Source organism: Meriones unguiculatus, chromosome 7, assembly GCF_030254825.1.
Source record: "Meriones unguiculatus strain TT.TT164.6M chromosome 7, Bangor_MerUng_6.1, whole genome shotgun sequence".
Taxonomy (NCBI): domain Eukaryota; kingdom Metazoa; phylum Chordata; class Mammalia; order Rodentia; family Muridae; genus Meriones; species Meriones unguiculatus.
In genome coordinates, this window is record NC_083355.1 from 7,125,109 (window position 1) to 7,142,976 (window position 17,868).

The 17,868-nt window shown below is 53.9% G+C and overlaps 1 protein-coding gene across 1 annotated transcript; it reads right to left on the reverse strand.

Moving 5' to 3' along the window:
- Nucleotides 1-424: 424 nt before the first annotated feature.
- Nucleotides 425-17,241, reverse strand: Nherf1 (NHERF family PDZ scaffold protein 1). The gene is made up of 6 exons (XM_021635226.2): nt 16,623-17,241; nt 5,115-5,276; nt 4,193-4,346; nt 2,513-2,553; nt 1,503-1,592; nt 425-1,292 (listed from the first exon to the last, which is right to left on the reverse strand). The coding sequence occupies exons 1-6, from the start codon at nt 17,052-17,054 to the stop codon at nt 1,101-1,103; spliced, it is 1,071 nt and encodes a 356-aa protein (XP_021490901.1). The 5' UTR covers nt 17,055-17,241; the 3' UTR covers nt 425-1,100.
- Nucleotides 17,242-17,868: the final 627 nt, after the last annotated feature.

Consider the following 17,868-nt stretch of genomic DNA (forward strand, 5'->3'; position numbering starts at 1 on the left):
TGATGAGAATCCTGTAGTGTTGGTGGGGGGTGCGAGGGAGTGAGGGTGTGTGTGTGTGGAGCTAGAGGGTGTGGAGTCAATCCTCACATGCTGTACCTAGCTTTGTAGTAAAACTTCACTTGCAGCTCATGTGGAATGAGGAGTCCCAGAGTCCTCATCTCAGCTTCTTCCCACAGTCCCTATAAACACCCATATTGTCCCATGCCCTAGGGGACACTGACAGGGAGCCAAGGGCCCTGTGGACCCCAAAGTAGCTGCAAAACCACTGTAGCTTGGGGGTATGAGAGCTCTACATAGTCCTTCAGGGGTGAGAATTCTTCCTTTCAACCAAAGCCCAGCTACCTGGGAATCCTCGTCCATTACCCACTCTGGAAGGCATGAGGCTAGGAGGCAAAATTCCAAAGGAAGACACAGGCTCAAGGAGTTTGAAGGAACCAGTGAATTTCTGAAGGCATTTCCTTACAGTGGTGGCACCTGACTCAGGACAGGTAGAGGAAACCAGGCTTTCCCCATGCTGCCTGGGCTTCTCAGGATAAGAGTAGGGATAAAAATTTAAGGATGAGGCTGTTGCCATGCCCTGGGTACAACAACCAGGAAAATCACAAGAATCATGAAGACAAGAACCCCTCTAAATTCTCAATGCTACACTCTTAAAAAAAAAAAGAAAAGAAAAACAAAATCAAATGAACCAAAGATGCTAAGCCATAGCTCCGAGGACCTTGGGCACCCTGTCTGTTATGAGCAATGGCTGCTACGGTCAGTCCCTGGTCAGCCTTGAACTTGGTCATCACGCGTAGCTGAGGGAAGACTTCTTGTCTGCTCCAGAAGTCCTTGCTTGGTGCAGGTTCCAGTGATGTCCTAGGCAGACTGGTGAGGGGACACTTGGTAGGAAGGAGCCTTCAGGGAGGCAGGACAGAAACACTGTCCTTTGCTAAAGTGAGGGAAGAACAGAATTCCTAGGAAAATAAGATTTGTCAGGCAGTGGGGCGGGTGCTGGTGCTGATTCGAATGTTGATTGGTGGGCACCGGGGAGGAAAGAAGGCGCTAGGGCGGGTGGGTGGCTCCACCCTTCCAGCACTAGCCAAGCTGGTGGTGGACTCTCAGAGGTTGCTGAAGAGTTCATTTTTCTTGCTCCAGTCCATCTGCGGGGCCCGCTTGCTACTGCGTTTCTGGTGGGCCCTCTCTTTAGCCACAGCCAGGGAGATGTTGAAGTCCAAGATGGGATCGGAGGAGGAGGAGGTAGATGAGGGCTCTGTGGAATCCTGTCTCTTGGGGCTGTCTTGGGAATTTAGCTGTGAAGAAGAGGAAGGAGTCAGTGTCCACCCCTGAGGGCTCCCCGGTCTTTGGCCTCAGAGAGCTGGATCCCTTGAAGCCATGGCCAGGGTAGCCAGGTCACATGAACAAACTGCACCTCAGCATGTGACCGCAAAGGCAGGCTAGTGTGCCAGGAACCAGAGTGGCCTGGAAATGGCTCCATCACCGACCCCCAGGGGGCAGCTTACCTCCTCACTGGTATCACTGGAGGCAGATCTTGCCAGGGCTGGCCTAGGGCTCTCTGAAGCTGGCTCTACCAGGGCTTCACGGCTGTTCTCCTGGCACAGAGAGGAGAAAGTATGGGTTGGCAGGGGTGGGAAAGGAAACTCCTGATGAGAGACCTCATTAGAGAAAGGTCCTCAGCTCAGGCTTGGCCATTGATCCAAATTCCAGATTTACGTTACTGCATTCCTAAAAGGATTGGGGTAGCCTGGTTCCATCCATCACCTAGACAGTGGGTGGAGAACTGCTGGACTCTCATCCTCCCCAACACTTTTGAGCACTGATTCACATTTTGCATCAGTGACCGGGGAGGGGCTTCCAGGGCCTTCCCTCTCTATTTGGCATGAGGAGCATATATGATCCCTTAACCTTTTGCAGCCTTGTCCAGGCCTTAACCCCAAAGGAACCAACCACGGTCTTTAAGGAATAAGATGGACAGAGCATTCTAGGACCATGGATGGGGTGGTGGAAGGCTGTGATCATGGCCTGATTCTAGGTTCCTGTGGAGGAAGCCTTCAAGCATATCTTGCCAACTCCCCACTCTGTGGTCTGATTCTGAGACAGCCCATGCCTGAGTAGAGGTTTTGGCTGGGGTGTGAGCCTGGCACCCAGCCCCTTCCTGGGTCCTTCCACGGCCTCGGCTGGCTCCCAGCCTCACCCCCTTCCTTTCTGCCCGAGGAGGAGGGGCTGGAAGTAACAGGACCAGCAGCCAGACACTGAGGTTCTGTTCTTAGGGGGAAGAATGGCCTCTTCTGTATGGTGGGAGTTGGAGGCGGGGGCTGCCGAGGGGCCCCAGGCAAGCCTCTCCCAAGTGACAGCTTTACCCCCTGACAGGGGCTGGGGTACTCTGGCAGTCCTATGGCTTGGAACTCGGGAAGAAACTGGAACTGGGCCCTGGTGTGTCAGCCTGAGGCAGACTCCCATCCATGCCACCACTTGCTCTGTCTCCACAGAGAAGCAGGTAGGGACCCCTTACCTTCTGTATCTCTCCATTGGTGAAGGGCTCAGGCAAGGGGCCTAGATGAGGGAGAGAGCAAAGGTCAGGCCAGACTCTTTGCAGGAGAACAGAGGAGGCCAGGGCTATGGCTCGGGCAGCTCACCAGACCTCATACCAGAGGTCAGTGGCTACAACTTTTTTGGCTGCAACCCAGTGTCTGTACATTTGACATTTTGATGACCCAGTGCACAGAAAGACTGATAGTTTCAGAAAACAAGACCTCACTATAGTGCAATACTTTGCTATTTTAGACTAAAATTTATTTTAAAAATGCCTCACTTGGCAAACTGGGGGAACATTTTTGGGGGAGGTCGGGGAGGATCATACTTGAGGAGTGCTATTTGATGCTGATTGGCAACCTGTGATGAACAGGATGGCTCCCCCTAATAGAGTACACTATGTGCAGTGCTGGGGACCAAACACATAACCCCCCATGTATTAGTCAAGCGCTCTTAGCTTGACATCTGACCCAGAATGTCAAATCGCCAAGCTCACTGGAGAGTTAAGGTGGGATGGAGTTCTAAGGCAGCCAGTCAAAAACAGGTTGCCTATGGCCAGAGATGGCTCAGTGGGTAGATACTTGCCACCAAACCTGATGACTTGAGTTGGATCCCAAGACCCAAATGGTGGTGGGGGGGAATTGACTCCTCTAACTTGTCCTCTGACTTCCACACACACCCCAAGGCAGGGCCGGGCCTTGGTTTTTACACATCCCAGGGGTAGATGCTGTGACAGCAGATTTGGGGCCACACCTCAGATTATATAGCTGGTACCTGCTGCCCTGGAGAGAAAACAGTGCCAACTATCTGCCACCTAGAAATGAGAGGACACAAAGGTTCAAGGACAGTGTCCTGGGTGGAGTCAGGAGAGGCCAGGGGAAGAGAACTCCAGATCACCACCCACATGGCCTGTGAAGGGGGCGCTGTTCTGCACCAGAGTCTAGGAGGGATGGGTGGAGTGCTTCTGTATACTTAGGTTATGATACCCCTTGACAGGGCTGGTCACTGTACCCCTCCTCTCAGGGATCTGAGTCATATGGACCCTGACCTACCACTGCAGTCCAGTCCCGATCCTCAGGGAGGCCCTACCCACAGCAAAATCGGGAAATATTTCACTTTCAGCACAGCACAGACCTCCCTTCCAGAGCCATCTTCCCAGGGAGAAAGTCTGGACTCAGGAGTAGGGGGTGCTAGGCCCCTCCTGCCTGGTGTAGTGGCCCTACTCACTTTGGCTTGGCTTAGACAGAGGGAGGTGCCAGGCTTGGCAGGATGAGAGTGGGGGAGGGGGAAAGGCAGGGGCCCAGGGACTGAAGGGGACCCACTGCTCTCTAGAGCCAGCAAGCCTGAGTTTCCAAGGCAACTTGACAGAAAGGGGGAGGGGAGCACTGTGCCCTGTCACTGGACTCTGATCTACCCAGAAAGGCTGGAGGCTGCCCCAGAGTTAACTCTTTCTCTTCGGAGGACTCGCTAACTCACTACACTAGGGAGAGGCTCCGGCCATGCTTGGTAGCGACAGAAATCCCACCCTCTTCTTCAGGCCATTTAGTTGCTGTCACTTGCCACCTTCAGGCACTCATGGGCTTACCCCTGCTTCCACTCTCTACCAACCCATGCTGTTGGGCCTCGGGCACTGCCCACACCCCTGGCTGGGGATGCTCACCATCCAGATGCTGCTGCGATGGGATCACTTTGCACTTCTTGAAGAACTCATCTGTTTCCTTGTCCACCACCAGCAGCTTGGCCTCATCCCCTCCAGCCTTGATGGCAGACACCACCTCCCCGTGCTGCTTGCCCTCCATGCAGACACCATTGACCTGTGAGGCAGGGCGGAGGTGGGGGCAGGGAGGGTTACCCACATGGGTCTCAGTGCTGGGGAGGGCAGGTGGCGGCAGCCCCACCTGGCAATGCTGCATTCCCTTATCTGCTTGGTCCTGAACCCAGCCAGTGGTTCTCTGACAGTCAGCTGGGAATCAAGACAAATGGGAAGAGCCAAATAAAATACCCAGAGGAGGCTACACAAACACAGCTGTGAGCAAGGAGAGCCTGGGAGCCTGGGCTGGGCTCTCCTCCGACCTCCCTCTCTGGGCCTTGGTTTTCTCACGTGTAAAGTGAGAAGTCTTGGAAGAGCTGATCTGTGGCTCTAAGGTTCTCAGACTGTGATTCTGGGACCAGCCCAAGCATTTAGTTCACGTTTCCTCTCTCGTGAGCACAGCTGAAGAACACAGTGTCTCAAAGCTGAACTCAGGAAGGAGGTTTAATCTCTCCTCGTGCCTGGCACGGAGTGCTCAGGCATCACGAAGGCCATGTGGATGGCCTCCGGCTGTTATCTGCCTAGATTTTGGCAGGTAAATCATGGATGTAGAGTGTGTGCTGGTAAAGCAGAACCCAAGAGATGGGAAAAGAAGCCAGTCAGCTTGTCCATGCGTTCACCCTTCCTTCCCTTTCCTATCTGCTTGTGTGGCCGCCTACCATCCAGCCCCCCTGGCTTGGCCACTTCCCCTGGGTTAATCAAACCACACATGGTTTGCCCCAAAGCACCAAAGATTAGGAACGAGTGTGGAGAATAGAGTAAAGCGTATCACCTCTACAATGCGGTCCTGGGCCCGGAGCCCAGAGGCCTCTGCCGGTGAGTCTGGGTCCACTGCTCGGATGAACTGGCCTGGCTTAGACTTGTCACTGTGCAGGTTGAAACCATAGCCATTGGGGCCTTTCTTCATGGTGCAGAGCCGAGGCCGGAGCTCACGCTGTGGGGATATAGGAAGCACCATGTCACTCCACAATGTCCCAGCCCTGCCTTCTCCGCCCACTGCCCACCTCTACCTCCCAGCCTAGCCCTGCCTTCTCCGCCCACTGCCCACCTCTACCTCCTAGCCTAGAAGGATTCGGAATAATCCAATGGTGACTGGAGCCTACAGAGCATTACAAGAGAATGTGGTCCAGGCTTCAGAAGGTGTGAATGGATGCTTGGCACTGAAGCAAACTGAGTAGCTCTGGATAAGCCACTGTCCCTGCCGAAGCCTAGTTTCACTCTTTGCCATTCTATTAGTCACAGGTTGTTGTGGCTTTAGTCTTCCTACCCAAGGCTCAGTTGGCCTTCCTAGGCCTGGCTGGATACGTAAGGCTCATGAGTGGGCACCTGGCCCACAGAGCTGTTCTCTGTTGTGAAGGCAAGGATAGCTGTTTACTGAAAGCTGAATAGCCTGTTTACAGTAAAGCCTTTCATCTCTAGTGGGTTCTCTTCTTTGACCCCAGTGAACCAAATGGCCCTGCCAAATGTGAGCCTGAGAACCTGAAACCCCGGGAGGTGTCAGGGCGAAGGGTCCTGGGGCGAATGGCATCATCCTCAGGAGCCCCACATCCAGCCCAGGATATAGGGAGCAACAGGACAGGAATGGCAAGGTGGGAAGGATGGGCAGGGTGTCACTAATCCCCAAGGACTCATATGGGGAGGAGGCCATGAAAAGCAGGACAGGGCCAATGTCGTCAAAGACCGTGGCCTGGAAAGCAGGGCCTATTTTAATTTTAACATTACTTATTTTGTGTGTGAAAGAGAGCACGAATACACCACATTCTACATATAGGGGGTCAGAGGACAACTTGTGAAAGTTGGTTCTCTCCTTTCACCATGGGGGATCAGGTTGTGAGACTTGGTAAGTGCCTTGGCCCACTGAGCCATCTCACCAGCCTCCCAAAGGGCACAAACAGGTGTCTTTTGTGCACCCTGACACTCAGCTGGGAACAATTTTCAATCTCTTTCATTCTCTTCTGGCTCAACTCTGAAGCCGTAGCCTTGATGCTCACATGACACACAGATGGACAGAATATGGACATGAGCCTGCACAAGCTGGAGCCCAAGCACTGATCCTAACTCCAAGCCTGGTTCGGTTGGCTAACCCCGGGCTGCCACCCACCCTGTGGGGCAACAAGGCTCCCTGAGTAGCTTGTGGCTTGCGGCAATCATTTCTATTTCTGAGCCCCAGGATCTTCATTTATGGATGCTTATTGCTACCCGCCTCCCATGGTTGCCCTTGAGGCCCAATGACATAATGACATAGTGTAAAACACTTTGTAACTACCAAGTCCCCCTGCACAGACCTGCATGTTGCCATTGTTCTTACTAAGTTCCCTTGCACACTGGATTTTCCCATTGTTCCTGCTACTAAGGAACAGTCATGTAACTCTGAGATACTGGGTGGGGGAGGATGGTGTGCCAGGCTGCTCTGAAACCCAAATCCTCAGTTGGGGGTACAAAAGGCCAGGGAGGAATGGGAAAGAGTGAAGGGAGAGCCTAAGGGCTTCCAGCCCCACCTTACCAGAAGTACGTATAACCCATCCCTTCACTCTAGGTGGGGGCTGAAGAGACTGCTCATCCCGCTGAGGTGCCTGCTGCTGAGCCTAACCTGAGCCTAACACTTACCCCTGGACTTCTGCCAGTGGCTACTTACCCCTCACCTCCAACAGCAGAGACAACCAAATGGGCAGCAAATGGGCCCCCAGGAGGCCCCTCCTCAAGCCTACCTAGCAGCCCCTCACCCTGCTAGGACCTAGGCCCCCCCCCCCCCCGTGCAGTGCAGCAGCCCCCAGAACCATGTCATTGTAGGAGTGAGGATCCGCTTCCTTCCAGCTAACAATCCCAGCACAAAGCTGCCAGCGGGCCCTCCCCCAGGCTGCCTAGGTGAGCTGGAACAGGTCTGACCAGTTGTTGCCACCAGGACAGGCTCAGCTTTCTGCCTCAGCCACACGCCTCCTGTGGCCCTCAGTTTGCCTCTGAGATTCCTCTCAGGTTCCTCCCCACCCTCCCTAAGGTTCCCTTGCCCCAGACTTCCCACAACAGCTTGGCTGAAGTTCTTTAGCTGTGTTTGAGGCCGGGAAATTGCCCACCTCAGCCTCGCTGGGGCCCTGCCTGCCTTATGTCCACCACATCTGGCTTGTTCTCAAGCACTGGGTCCAGAACCTGGCAGTCCATTTGGAGCGAGGCCTATGATGCGAGCTACAGTGAAGGGTAGATGGTGGGGCTCTCCTCACACTGCCCAGGTGTCTGGAAGCTGAAGAAACCACAGGCTTCCTTCTGGGAGCTCCACACCTCTTACAGTCACAGCCTCAACCTGAGTGGAAGGATAAAGCCTGGCCTAGGTGACGGTGCTGTGAGCATGCCTGGACTGGCACTGTGGCTAGAACCAGGCTGAGGGTTCAGGGGAGGTAGCTCCCTAGCGGGCAGGGCTGGGCTAGGTGCCCTTGTGATGCCCACCTTCCGGTTTCAAGTCTGTGTTTTGGGTTTTCCCTACTACCCCTCGGCCAGTATCATCCCCATATCCCCTTTCTAGTGACATATATCATCAGAACTCAAAGGTCCACTTTGCAGCCTTTTGGCAACAATGAGGACCAGGAAGGATCCTGCCTGAAGGGACAGAACATCCTCTCTTGCCCTCTGGGTGATTCTGTGGTTGATTCAGGGTCTGTGTGTGGCAGGGTAGGGTAACTAGTGTTACCCAGAAAGACGTCTTCTCCCCCGCCAACCCAGCCCTTCAAGGCTCTCAGTACTGACGGGTCCCTTTCCGAAGTCTCTGGGGCAGCAGTTTTTAGCCTGTAAAACCTCTTTGAGGGTAGAACGACCCTCTCATAGGGGTCACATATCAGATTATCCTGCCTATCAGATATATTTACATTATGACTCATAGCAGTAGCAAAATTATAGTTATAAAGTAGCAACAAAAAATAATTTGGCGGTTGGGGGTCACCACAGCATGAGGAGCTGCGTTACCAGGTTGTGGCGTGAGGAAGGTTGAGAACCACGGCTCTCGGGAGGGTCTCTTCCTTCACAAGCAGGGGAGGGGAAGTGTTTCAAACTTCAAGAGAAACCAGCCTGTGCCCTTCCTGTCCCCAGGAGCTGTCACTGCAGCTGCTTAGTCAGCCCATCCCAGTGGGTGGAGCTTGAAGTCCCCTGGAGGCAGGCCCCTGGTTCCCAGGCCTAGAGTCAAGTAGAGATGGGGGAAGGGGTCAAGGTACCAGAGCTTGGTGGCTGTCTATGGGAAAAGGAATTAAAGGGGGAAAATGCCATAGCACCCTGGGCTTTGGTGTGTGTGCTCCTGATACCCCAAGTGGCCTTGTACCACCTTGGGACTGGTACCAATTCCAGAGGGCTCTGTAGCATGGGGCGGGGGTGGGAGAACACTTTGATGGAAACATGGGTCCCAAGGCTGCATAAAGCCTTCCCATGAACTTCCAAGTTGGAAGTAAAAATCAGGACTGGTTCAGGAGAAACTGGAGGCAGAGAGGCAAGAGCCTCAAATAATGGTGGCAGAGTGATGTCAATGTGCTGGAATGGGTCAGGGCTGGACTGACTGAACCCCTCTTTCAGCTTTCTGGAGAGAACCAGGAGCACTACCTGCACACCCTCCTGGAGGGCCTTCTCCTTTCTTCAGTTCTCAGGCAGCCCCTTGACCCTCTGACCCAGGGTCCTAACCCTACCTTAAGTATAGAGGCCATCATCTCCACCCACGCTTTGCAGGGCAGGGAGAGGAAGGGGGCTCGGAATTCAATAGTCACCACCCGCAGCCACCTGGAAAGCTGGGGAAAGTTGATACCCTAATCATAGTGCTGTCTCTGGGGACAGGCCCGAGGCTGCTCCCTGCTACCCCTTAAGGGAGGGCTACTAGGGGAGACGGGCTCAGGAGAAACAGCTGGCTAGTCTCTCCCAGTTTTCAAAGGACAGCCAGCTCCAACCCCCAGCAGAGATAGATGGGCAGTGAGACTGGGAGACCCCTGGGGAGACCAGGGATGGCTTTCTAAGACTGTCCTTCCCCAGTCCAGCCCAGGGCTCTCATTTATGTAAACAGGCCTGTTGCCTTGCTGTCCCACACAGGGGAAGTAGCCCCAGACAGAGATGAGGCACTGAGGAAGGCAGGGAGGAGGAGCCCTGGTGGGGAGGAGAAGGGAGGCTGGGGACATTCTACTTTGTTGTGGGAAGCAGGGTTTTTTCCACAGATTGGGAGGACACAGGCTTGATTTTGCCTAGGCCTGCCATGTAACGGCAGCACGGGACACTATCCTTCCGGCAGGCTGGGAAATGACCAGGAGCTTGGAATGCTTTGGGTACTGTAGGTTAAAAGCACCCTGTGCTCACTCTAGAGGATCTCATGTTTCCTGTAGGACCCTTCCTCTTTCATCTGTTTAGGCCAAGTCATGTTTGCAAACAAGGGTGCTACTCCTGATCCTTGATCTTGCGGCTTCCTGGGACCATGTGGTGGTCCTTGTAGGTGCCAGGTAGCAGAAGGAGCCAGGAGAGTTGAAGTGGGTGCTGCTTTAGAGACACCCTGGCTCAGGACCTCATTCTGACTAGCTGCCCAGTGTCTCCTCTCAGTGCTGGCCACCAGAGACTTACGGTGAAAAGCAGAGTTCTGCTCAGTTCTCTCCCAGGCTGGGAGGCCTGAGACAGAGCAGACTGGTACCTGGGCTGCTGCCTGGTTGGACTCCATCCAAGGCTGGCCGCCAGGTGCCTTCCTGCCTGGCCCGCAGGCAGTCCACCATTACCAACCCCCATCCCTTCTCCCAGAAGTTACCGATTTATGAGCTGTCCCAAGAGACTAAGCAAGGACATTCAAGGAGCTCGTTGTGAAACTGGGACTCATTACTGAAGTGACAAATAGCAGCCATCATTTACTGAATGTTTAGCATGTACTTGGCACTACTCCGGGGTCTATGTATGTGTCTGTGTGTGTGTCATATAATTATACATCTTATACATATGTATTCTACACACATATACACACACACTAACTGTAACTGTGTAAGAGAGCTATGCCCACATTTCACAGAGGGGAATGCCAGGTTCAAAGAGTAAATTGTTCAACTACACACAGTTAATAAAAGGAGAAGATTTAAACTCTGAGCTAGGGAAGCACCAGAGTACAAATTTCAAAAACAAACAAACAAACAAACAAACAAACAAAACAGGCATGGTGGCAACAGCAGGAAGATCTGTGAGCAGGAGGCCAGCCTGGTCTACACAGCGAGTTCCAGCATCACCAAAAAATAAAACAAATAAAAGAAGGTACATTACAATGTAATCAAATACAAAATATCATTTCTATGTGTGGATTTCCTTACGAATCTAAAATAGTTGCCAGGTGTGTGTGTGTGTGTGTGTGTGTATGTGCGTGTGTGTGTCATGACTTTAATCCCAGCACTTGGAAAGCAGAGGCAGGTGGATCTCTGAGCTCAAGGCCAGCCTGGTCTAGAATATACCTCTTTTTAGTTGTGCAGGCTGAGCATTCCTAAACTGAAAATTGCTCTAAAATATCTGATTTTTTAATTCCCCAAACAGCGTCTCCTGTAACCCAGGTTGACCTGGCCTCAACTTCACTAAAGATCAAAGAATGACCTTCTGCCTCTACTTCACAGAAGACTGGGGATTACAGGTGAGCACCACCAGTTTTATGTGGTACTGTGGCTAGAACTCAGGGCATCAAGCCTGCTAGGCAGGCATTCTACCAACAGAACTATGTCCCTAGTCCTGAAATCTGAAAATTCTGGCATGATATCACAAACGGAAAATTCCATACTAGGAGGCTTTGGTTCCTAAACAAAATGTGAATACCCCCAGGCTGTGTGTAGAGAGTACATACGAACCACAGGTGAATTCTGTAGATGGACTTGGGTTTTGCGCCTATATCTCAGGTTTGTATAAGTCTTCCAAAGTTGGCAAACACCCAATATTCAAAACGCTTGGGCCCATGACCTGACAAGCACATGGAGAGGCTGCTTTTGTCTGTGATGCGAGTGAGATCTGCATCTGGCCAATGCTCTCTGCGTGTCACCGCGCCGCCTTTGAAGTCATCTGACCTCAGGGAGTCTATAGCACTTGTCCTTATTTAGAATACAGGGAATGAAACATTGTCATGGCTGGGATATGAAGAAGAGTAGGCCATTCTACCTGGAGGGAAAGGCCCCGGCAACAATCAAGGCCAGTCCCTGGGGAGCTGTAGGGCGCTGGTCTCTGAGGAGAACTCGCAAGGGAAATTAGGGTTGCGGAGGGGTTAGGACTTTGTTTCCCAGGGCTCTACCTAACACATGCAGGGATAGAACTACCCTACCCCTTCTAGCCTGAGCTACTAGGAGGTATCCATCCTTTTCCTGGGGACAGACTGCCCAAAAGCTCTGGCTCCAACAAGGCCCTAATTAATCCCCAACCCTTACAGGAAGATGGTTCAAGTAGTCTGAATTGCCAATTTTGTATGTCTGTGTTGCTGGGGTGTGAACCTGAAGCCTTATGTATTCCAGACAAATTATCACTGTGCACAAAGAAGCCTGACTTTATGCCACTGTGATGGTCCTGATGTGGTCCAGATTTACCTGGAGAACACACACAACCCAACTGTATAGCTAAAGGGAGGTACACACACATACAGTGGAGTCATGGCTAGGGACCTGAGATACCTTGTTTGCCACCTCTGTGCCCATAAGACACCTACCCACCTGGGGTGACAGTGGTCACACGCATTAAGTAAGTTTCCTTTCCAAACAGGGCTACTCTACCTTCGAAAGGCAGGTTGGGACCTGATGATCAGCATCTATAGCTCATTTTCCCCAGGAAAGAGACCACAGCTCCAGCAGTCTTACACATTGCTCCTTGGCCTTCTAACTCCTCGGCATTCCCCCCACTTTCCCAGAGGCTCCAGGGACGGGGAGTTCCTTCCCCATTGGTCTGAGGTTTCCTGAGAAGGAAGTCCCTTTCTGTCTCTAAAGATAATCATTCCAGACAAACTAACTTACCATTGGCCTGAGGCTAAGAAGCAAGGGCTCTGCTGTTTAACCCATTGAGAAAAATGATCCCAAACGTAAGACCTGTCCACTTTTTTCTTTTTGAGGCAGGGTCTCACTGTGTAGCCCTGGCTGGCCAACTTGCTATGTAGGCCAGGCTGGCCCCAAATTCATAGAGATCCACCCATTTCAAAGCCAAACACCCAGCAGCTTCCTTACAAAGTCTGCCCTTCAGAGCCTCCATCTTGACCAAAGTAAACGTGCCAAATGCCTGGGGAGAAGGTAGGCTGCCTATCAGCGAATTGTGCTCACCCCCTATCCTGCCTCCTGCGGTAGCTACACTAGCTTTTGACTCTAGGATCAGGGTCAAAGCTGGGAGGAACTGGAAGTTGCTTTCACATTCATACCCGTCATCTTATTGATCTTCCTAACAACGGTGCAGGCCGGGGACTGGTATCCCATTTCACTGAGTGGAAGGTTAGCTACGGTTAGCAAGGACTAAGGAACTACTGGGCTTTAGAGCCCGGAAGCGGCAGAGCGGAGACTCTCCACGCTACTGTACCTGACCCCAAAGCCTAGACTTCTGGCCTCCCTGTCAAAAGGGAAGCTGCTCGTAGGCAAGTAGGAGTGGGCTGATTCTATCTGGAATTCCATCTCTGGGTGGACGGGATGAATAGACGAGCCCAGGTGTGCTGGCCTGGGATGAACGGGATAAAGGTCCCTTATAGGTGCTGTGTATTCACTCGTTAATTCATCACTGAACACCTCCCAACAGTGGGTCGGAGCAGTGTGACAGCGATAGGGATAACCCAAGGCTGTGCCTCGGCCTTCCCATGCAGCAGAGGTGGAAGCCGTGAACATACAAGACAGCACTGGATGTGCAGAGCTACAGGGGTCACAGCTTGCTTGAGGGAACTCGGGACTTCGATGTGGCTGGGAATAGAAAGCAGCGAGGAGAGTGAGTCGCCAAGTCTCACCGGAAGACCATGGCACTACGCAGAAGCACTATACAGAGTGCCGGTCTGTAGCCCAGTCTTGCCTTGAATTGGCAATCCCCTTGCCTTTGCCTCCCATGTGCTGGGTTTATGGGCCTGAGTTACCACACCCAGCTCATCACGTAAACATTAAACAACAGTGATCTTTGAGCACTTCTGGGAGCTGGGCTTGGCCACAGCTGCACCTGCCCAGGTAGGGAAGAATCATCACCGTGAACTATTTATTATTTCAAATGCCAACGATCAGCATTTGCTGAGCACTTACTTAGTGCCAGGTACTGACTGAGTGACTTACACAAATCCTTATGTAACCCTAGGAACCTCATGAGGTCACTGCCATCATCCCGGACACTGCACAATAGGAAACAGAGGCTTAGGGAGATGAGGAAACTGGGCTCCAGGCAGTCCGGCTGAGCTGGCTCAGGAGGTCTACGCAGGCCTCACTTTGGGCAAGGCTCAGGGAGTTAGGCCTTGTCCCTTGTCCGGTTGTGAACAGAGAAAGACAATAGGAAAGCACGTGAAGGGCTGGTGGGGTGGCTCAGATGGTAACACTCCTGCCACACAAGCATGAGGACCTGAGTTCAATCCCACACACACCCACCCCTGAAAAATAAAAAATAAAAAACCCACTCCAGCAGAGAAGTTTAGGCTTGTAATCCTGGTGCTGGAGAAGATCTTTGGAGCTCACTGGCCAGCCAGCTTAGCCAGATTTTAAAGTCCAGCCCAGTGCACCTTTAATCCCAGCACTCAAGGAGCAGAGGCAGGAGGATCTCTGTGAATTCATGGCCAGCCTGGTCTACACAGAGTTTCAAGCCAGCCAAAGTGACATCCTGTCTCAAAGGAATCCAACCATCCCTATAAATCTAAAAGTCCCAGGTCTCAGTGAGAGAGGCTGATCTCAGACACTGAGCGGAGGCTCAGTGTGGTGAAGCATTTGGGACGCAGAGGCAAGAGAAATTCTGAGTTTGAGGCCAGGCTGGTCTAGAAAGCAAGTCCAGGACAGGGCTACATAAAGAAACCCTATCTTGAAAAACAAAACCAAAAAGAAAAAGAAAAAAACAAAACAAAAACAAAAAACCGAAAAGAAGCCTCCTCTACCTCCTTGGGCCTCATCAGGCTGGCAGGGATGGCCAGTGTTCCGGGCACCTCTCATTACCTGCCCAGTTTGCTCTTGGCCCACCAAGGCGCCACGCACTCAGTCTCTGCAATAGCATCTTCCTGCTCACACCTTTGTCACATGAGAAGCAAAGAGATTAGCAGAGCAGTTCCCACTCTGCAAACAAATCCAGGCTAAAACTAACAGCCAAATCTCAGCTGGGTACTTTATACATGAAGGAAAGGGACGCCTCAGTGTTTACTGGCATGTTTTGCAACGCTGGATGGGGTGTGGGAGGTGAGCAAGCTGCCCGTACCAGGATGGGATAGGGGAACTCCATACTAGAGGAATTTAGCAGAATAAAGCAGAAGGGACTGGGCTTTCCATGGCTTGGGCACCTAGCAGGACACCAGCAACCCCACCGTCTTGAGAACTACTGAGAACTACTGAGTTGCCCACTGCTCCCGTTTTAGAGATGGGAAAAATCAAACTCGGAAGATGACTGAAACGCCCCACAGTGATATCCCAGGATGGTTCTACACTGAGTCTCCAGGCAAGGAGGACTCTCCCGCAAATCCAGGTGTCCAACCACCACGTGGGGACCCTGAGGGCAGATCCCCAAGCAGGAAGCCCCAGCCTATTGCCTTTTTAGATACAAAACAATAGAGCCTTCCATAACAACCTCACCAAGGCTCTCCAGCACCCAGCAGGACAACCGAAAGGGCAGGGGGAGGAGCTGAGCAGGACTGCAACTCGGTGTGTATCTGGAGGGTGAGGGGAGGCTGCTAGCTATCTGTTCTGGTGCTAAAGTCCAATGGGAAAAACAGGAGGCAGGGAGCGAGGGTGGGGGTGGGGGATGGAAGTGGAGGTACTGGTGAATCGATGGACTGGGCACAAAGTTCAAATTGGGTTTGTGCCTAGGCAGAGGTCACCTGTTCCAACTTGCTGCCAGGGGCTCTACTACTGCTTGCCAATGCCAATTTGGCACTGGCAGGAAGTGAGAACTCGGTGGCCCTGACATTCCCAGCACCGAACTCTGGCAGAACAGGGCTTCTGGTGACTTCACTTCCACCAAACCAGTTGGTACTCTCAGGCTCCACCTCCCACCTTAGGGCTGAACAGTGCCCTTTCCCGGTTGAGGGAGGATCTTCCTGGCTCCATGGAGACCGCTGCCACATGGAGAGGAGGTAGAGAGCTGGAGCACCCTGAAGGGACCCTGCTCCTGGAGCCTGTGTCCTGAACCCAGACTCCCTCCCTCCTTCCTTGCTCTCTAGGGACCCTGAGGCTCAGCACAACAGCTTCTGTTTTGCCAGCTGCCCCTCCAGCAGCTGATCCAAACGGGAGTTGTTTGGGGGAAGCACCAAACACTGGCGAAAACCAACCAGCCGGCTCGGTACCGGGACACTGGCGTGAGCAGTGACAATACCAGGGCGAGACCGCCTGCCTACCGGTGGGCTTTGCTGGCCGCAGCCTGGCCTCAGTCCTGCTCCCTCCCAGAGCCATCTTTCTCCTTCTCCTCTTCCAAGATCCTCCCACCAGGCTCCCAGATACCAGCTAGCGAGCGCTTACTCCTCACATTCCAGAGGACCATAAATCCTCCGGGGTGGCAGAGCCACCATCCCCGAGAAGCCTCCGCGCCTCCTCCCCGCTCCCCACCCCCACCTCTTGCTCCGAGACTTGGGACTTCCTCTCTTTCTTAGAAGTCACTTTAGACTTGAGGAGGCTGAAGTCCAACCGGTGAGAGTTAATAGTGCATAAGCCAGGAACCCAGGAGATGCGGGTAGGGCTGGGAGGGCCTTCCCAGGGACCCTTTGTTACTCAGCCTTCAGGCCACTTTCAGCTACCATCCAAAGGGAATGGAGAGAGGGAGGGCGAGGTAGGGAAGGAAAGAGACAGAGACGAGACAGGGAGAGCGCTCTTAGCTTAGCTGCCGGCAGGGATAGCCCAGGAAAGAGTCCGGGTTGTGGGGCGGAATCCAAGGAATGGGAGCCGAGCAGGGGACTGAGTTGCTTTCCGCCACCTCCTCAAAGCTCAAGGAGACAGGAGGTGCAGGAGGCAAAGGCTCCCCGCTCCCCTGGCAGCCGGTACAGGGCGATGGAGTCGCGGGGTCGCAGTCCTAAGCTTTCCTTAGAAACTGCGAAGGCTCCGGGTCAGAGGGCGGAAGCCGTTTCCTCCTCGCTGCTCGAGTTTCAGAAAGTGCTGGACGTCCGGGGCGCACACCCAGCCCAGCCCGCACTCACCCGCTCCAGGGGGCCCTTGTCAGCCTCCTTCTGGTCCCCAGGCTCCTCCGTGTCGGCAGCGGCCGGCGGGTCAGCCTGTCCGGACTTCTCCTGGGCGCGCAGCAGCTCCTCCCGGACCGGGATGCCCAGCTTCTTGAGATGCTCGTCGGTCGCTGGGTCGACCACCAGCAGGCGCACGGAGTTGAGCGCCGCGCGGATGCGGCTCACCACCTGCTGATGCGTCTCCTTCTCCACATTCTCGCCATTCACCTCCACCAATCGGTCCCCGGCCAGCAGCCCAGACTTCTCGGCCGGCGAGCCGGGCTCCACCAGCCGGATAAACTGGCCTACCTTGCCCTTCTCCCCGTGCAGGTGGAAGCCGTAGCCGTCCGGACCCTTCTCCAGGCAGCAGAGCCGGGGCAGAGGCTCCCCGGCCGCCGCGTCCGCGCTCATCTTGCCCTGCGAACGCTCAGCGCCGGCCCTATCGGAGGCAGGGGACGCACGGCCTTCCCGCGGAGCTCGAGTCGGGAGCCGAGCACCGCCCCGGGCACAGGGAGCAGGTGTCCCGGGAACCGCGGTTGCGAACGCACAGGAAGGGAGCCGGCCAATCCCCGCCCTGCGCGGCGTCTGAGCGTTCCAGAGCCCGCCCCAGCTCCTAAACCCGGGGGCGGGGCCTCGCCGTGGGTGTGGATCAGCGAGAGCCAACCAGAAAGCACAAATAGGGGCCCTTGTTCGGGGGTGAACAAATCCAGCCAGTCAGGATGGTGGGGGTGTGGCCTGCGCGCGGCGCGGCTCCCCGCAGCGGGAGAAGAAAAGCGAGCCCAGGAAGTGGAAGTGTTTGTTACCAAGTGCAGAGTTGGGCCGATGGGGCGGGGCCGGGGCCGGGTTCCAGGTACAGAGCCCAGGGGCCCCGCGGGCTCCGCTTTGGTTTCCGCGCTGCGGAGGGGGATTTAGAAGAGCCAGTCTCGGGGCAAAGGATCGTCAGCGCTTTAGCCGCCTACTGCCAAAGCCTGTTGCACAGCTTGGCTGGAGGAGAGGGGCGGCAGTTGCCGGGGAAACCCTCCCATACCCCACACTTACTCCTCCCCCTCCCCTGGGCCAGTTTGAGAACCGGACGGATGTCTTCTGTAACACAGTAACACTGTAACAGAGTAACTGTAACAGAGTAACTCTGGAGTAGGCTTGTTTAAATAACAAACTTTCTACTTGTAGAGTCGCCGCGCTATCCCAGGACTTGACCTGCAGAGAGAGAGGTTTGAACTCTGAT